Source organism: Volvox carteri, assembly GCF_000143455.1.
Source record: "Volvox carteri f. nagariensis unplaced genomic scaffold VOLCAscaffold_63, whole genome shotgun sequence".
In the NCBI taxonomy this organism is placed as follows: Eukaryota; Viridiplantae; Chlorophyta; class Chlorophyceae; order Chlamydomonadales; family Volvocaceae; genus Volvox; species Volvox carteri.
Genome location: NW_003307606.1, coordinates 666,646 through 670,617, shown reverse-complemented (window position 1 = coordinate 670,617; position 3,972 = coordinate 666,646). Strand labels below are relative to the sequence as shown.

The window sequence follows — 3,972 nt, the reverse complement described above, 5'->3', positions numbered from 1 at the left end:
GGGTGGGGGGGGGTGAGGTGGGGATGAGGTGTGGGTGGGAGTGGGGGTGGGAGTGGGGGTGAGGTGGGGGTGAGGTGGGGGTGGGAGTGGGGGTGGGAGTGGGGGTGAGGTGGGGGTGGGGGGGGATTACTGGGCGGGTGAAGCAGAGGGTGAGAGGCCAGGTGGTACTTGGCGGTCGGTGTGGTGGTTTAGGCGACCAGGCCCCCAACCCCTGGCGTCCTGTGAACTGGGCCGGAACAGCTACCCGGGGGGTGTTGGGGGGGAAACGAACCACGAGCGAGTGAAGGGTTTTGGGGGGTTTACCCAAGGACGGTGTTTGGGGTTGAGCGTGTTGGGGACAGCGGGTGGAGGAATACCACCTGCACCTGTACCGCCTAGAAATCCTTTTCTCTTTCCTCCCCCGCGCGGCCGCTCCACCAAGGCTGTCAACCCCGAAACCCCGCAACACCCCTCCCAACTTCCCTCTCCCCACCCCACCCAATGGGAACCCCGACCTGCTCCAGGGGTGCCCACCAAATCTGCAGCTCGCCGGGTGCAGGGCCCACCGCAGCGCCCCCCTGCCGCCACCGCAAGACGCCCTCCGCCGCCGCCGGTGGTGGTGTGCTAAGGGGTGCTGGGAGCTGCGGTTCAGAACCCCCAGGATGCTGCTGATGCTGCTGCTGTTGTTGTTGTTGTTGTTGTTGTTGGTGGTGGTGGTGGTGCTGCTGCTGCTCTTGCACATACAATACATCCCAGCCATCTGAAAGGGCTCCCTCGTCCGAGTACGGCTGCAAGGAATTACCCTGGTTGCTGGCCCTGCCGCCGCTGCTGGTACTGCTGCTGGTCGTAGAGCTGACGTCAGCGTTGACTCTCCCCCGGATGCTGCTACTGCTACTGCTACTGGTGGTACTGCTTCTGCTGCCGCCGCCGCCGGGCGCCGCGCCACTGCCACTCACGGCGGCCGCGGAGGACGGCGCCGGTCGCCGTACCGGTACTGCCGCATCCACCGCCTTGGCGGCAGCAGCAGCGGCGCTGCCGGCGCCCACGGTGGTGGCGGCGGGACCTGCGGCCGATACGGGGTCCGACGCGGACACAGCAGCAGCAGACGCCGTACAGCAGCAGCGGCAGGTGCACAAAGCGCCGACGGGCGGACTAGCCACGGATGGGCTCGTGGCCAGTCGCTTGCTGGACCTGGGGCTGGAACCGGGTTTGCGTAGATTAGGGCTGGTGCTCGGGGCAGTACGGTCGGTGCAGCTGCTTGCAATCCAATTTACGACAGGTAATGGGCCAGAGCCCTGTCTCCGGTCGAACAGCCTTGTGCTGACGGTGCGAAGATGGTGGCGGCGAGGGCCGTGTGGGTGAGAGTGAGGAGAGCTGCGTGGTGAGAATGGCAGCCTTAAGGAGCTGAAATCGCCGGGGCGGGGTGTGGGAGTTTTGCGTGCACGTGGGCCGCTCGGTGCGCAGGGGCTAATCAAGCTGTTGGCCAAGGGCGAGGATGAAGCGCCCGCGGTGGCGATGGAGTTGCCGCGGCAGTTAGTTGACATCGTTGGACACCGTGGACAGGAGATGCGGTGACGCAGGTGTGATAGGTGGCAGGTTGGTGGCGGAAGGGCTGGATATGGAACTATGTGGGCGCATGACGAGCAACCTGTCCATGGCAACAGCGACGACGTGGTTCCGTGCATGCGGCTTTCGCACGAAAGGTGCGTGTTCACACGGAAAGGTGTTGAGAGCGCTGCAAGTAAGAGTTTACTTCGGCGCATCGCCACCGTTGGTATTGCAGACGGTGAGCTCCGCGTAACGCCCACACCCGGCGATCCCACTGATGTTGGCAGCATTAATATAAAGCTGCTAGCTTGGGAAGTTCCAAAAAAACATGAAAAGGCTCTAGTTTTGAGTTATACCACGATGCCACAGAGCTAACTCTTTTTCAGCAGAGCCAAAGACTTTTTCCAACATGCTGTGGCATCCAAAAGAATGTAGAGCAAATTATTGTATGTTAAACTTCATAAAGCAATTCAACGCTTCTACCGGATGGTGCTGATGCATCACAACGTCAGTCATAAGCACACGTTTCACACATAACCGCCGTTGATTTGTCTCTGCTCATAAATTTTTATGGACAAGCACTTGCTCAGACGGACGCAGGCCATTCTCCTCTTCCCTAGAGAACAGTCCACGCGGTCTTACGAACGTTGCTCGGCCAGAATCCGTCCCGCCGTGCGGCAGTTCCGTGCATAGTTTTACAGGTCTGGGCCTTATTTTCCCTCAACCTTGGTGCATGCCCAGTCCTAATAAAGCCAACACCAGCCAACAACTTCATTATTCCAAAGGTCTGTAGTTAATTTGCCGGCTGTTGACCGGCCTAACATGCTGTTCACCGGTCCAGCAAACAGTTGCAACGGCACCTCCCCCCGAGCTCCCATCGAAGCATGCCAGGCTCTGAACCAGCTGGGGCCACCAGGATAAGGACGTGGTGTGGTGCGGTGTGGTGTGGTGTGGTGCGGCATTGTGGACTCACGATGAGTCCTCAGGCCTTGTTTGTACCGAGGGTTGTCGGTGTTTTTAACGCGAGGCCTTTTCAGTGAGTTGCTCGGGGGCCCCTGGGAGCTGGACTAATATGTCTTTACGTCGTCTCTTCACCCAGCACCGGGGGGAAAGGAACTCCGATTAGGGTGGTGTCCCCGTGCCGCAAGCACTTTCAGGGCGCTGCTGGTGCCGCCAGCAGCTGCTGATGAGCTCACCCGTACTTGTTTCATTGAGCTGTAACCGCGCGTTGCCCAGAGCACACAGGCTTCAGATGGAGTAAGCCAGGACAGTGGTCCCTCCGGCCCCTCTTCGTTAACCGGTAGAGTGCCTGCTTGGGCGATCTTTCCGGCTTGGCGGGTTTCAGAGTTAGCAGGCCCAGATGTGACACATGCACATGGGTGTCGTGGTAGTGGTAACTCATGTGCACGTGACCAGAGCATTGTAGCCACGTATACGGGCCGTTCCTTTGCTCTATCGCTCGGGCGCCGCATTTGCCTTGCTGGCCAAGTAAATCTCTCCCGCACGCGGCCTTGGTTACCGTAGAGCTGTTTCACGAGGGGCTGTAGGAACCCAATCTCTCCTGGTCCCTTTCCTTACACCCATCCCACTTGACATGCTTTTATGGCCGGTTGCGTTCTGTCTGCGATCCGTTGTAGCTGATACTTGAGCCGCTGAACTTGGTCCTCACTCCGCTCACCATCGGTGACCTGCTTGGCCTACTAATTACACGCCTTGGTGAGCAAGTAGTCCGACAGCAGCGCAGGGATCCATAGAAGAAGATTTATACGCACATATTGTCACTCCCTACAATTTAGCCCTTGTACTACGATGGATGCTGAAGCCCTGGGCTCCTTTGTAACGCCGCTAAGGCGGCCCTTGGCTCACCGGGCCAACGGTATCGTACCAACGGTACATCCAAGAACTATTCATAATCTTCCAATACCAAACGGTATTTATCAATACCACCTTTTATCGTTGGATAATTTCCTTTTTCGCAACTGCTTGCCAACTGCAAGCTTTGTTACAATTTTGGTATCTTAGACCAACCGGTCAAACGACCTCGGAGTCAAGCACTCCATCGCTTCCGCAAACACATTCCAACTTAAGAAACATTTTCTATCTGACTTACATGGCGAGCCCAGGGAATACCATGCGCACCCAGTCGGCGAAGGCCGACCATGAGCGCTATCAGCTGCGCCAGGTGAGCCCCTCTAGGGCAAAGGAACTGGTACAAAAGGTCCAGGAAATGTATGAGAAGTACGTAAGGCGTGCCCAGCGTAAGGGCATAACACCGCCGTCGCGCATGTTTGACAAAGTCAGACAATTCTGCGACGAGCAAGGCTATCGCTCCGCACTAGGCTTCCTAATGGAAGCTAATGAGGAACTCTCCTATGTGCAGAAAAGCCGCGAACTGCGGGAGCGTTTTAGCCACTGCGGCGCATGACGCNGACAACAACGCCAATG

General features: G+C 58.0%; 1 protein-coding gene across 1 annotated transcript in view; it reads right to left on the bottom strand.

The window, feature by feature from the left end:
- VOLCADRAFT_97712 (uncharacterized protein) overlaps positions 1-3,438 on the bottom strand; it is a gene marked incomplete at both ends in the record, with an annotated part of 8,315 nt that extends 4,877 nt beyond the window's left edge. Inside the window, 3 exons of the mRNA XM_002956610.1 lie at positions 936-1,042; positions 2,361-2,430; positions 3,394-3,438. Coding sequence (XP_002956656.1) covers positions 936-1,042; positions 2,361-2,430; positions 3,394-3,438 — 222 coding nt within the window. The remainder of the gene's footprint in view (positions 1-935; positions 1,043-2,360; positions 2,431-3,393) is intronic.
- Between the last annotated feature and the right edge of the window lie 534 nt (positions 3,439-3,972).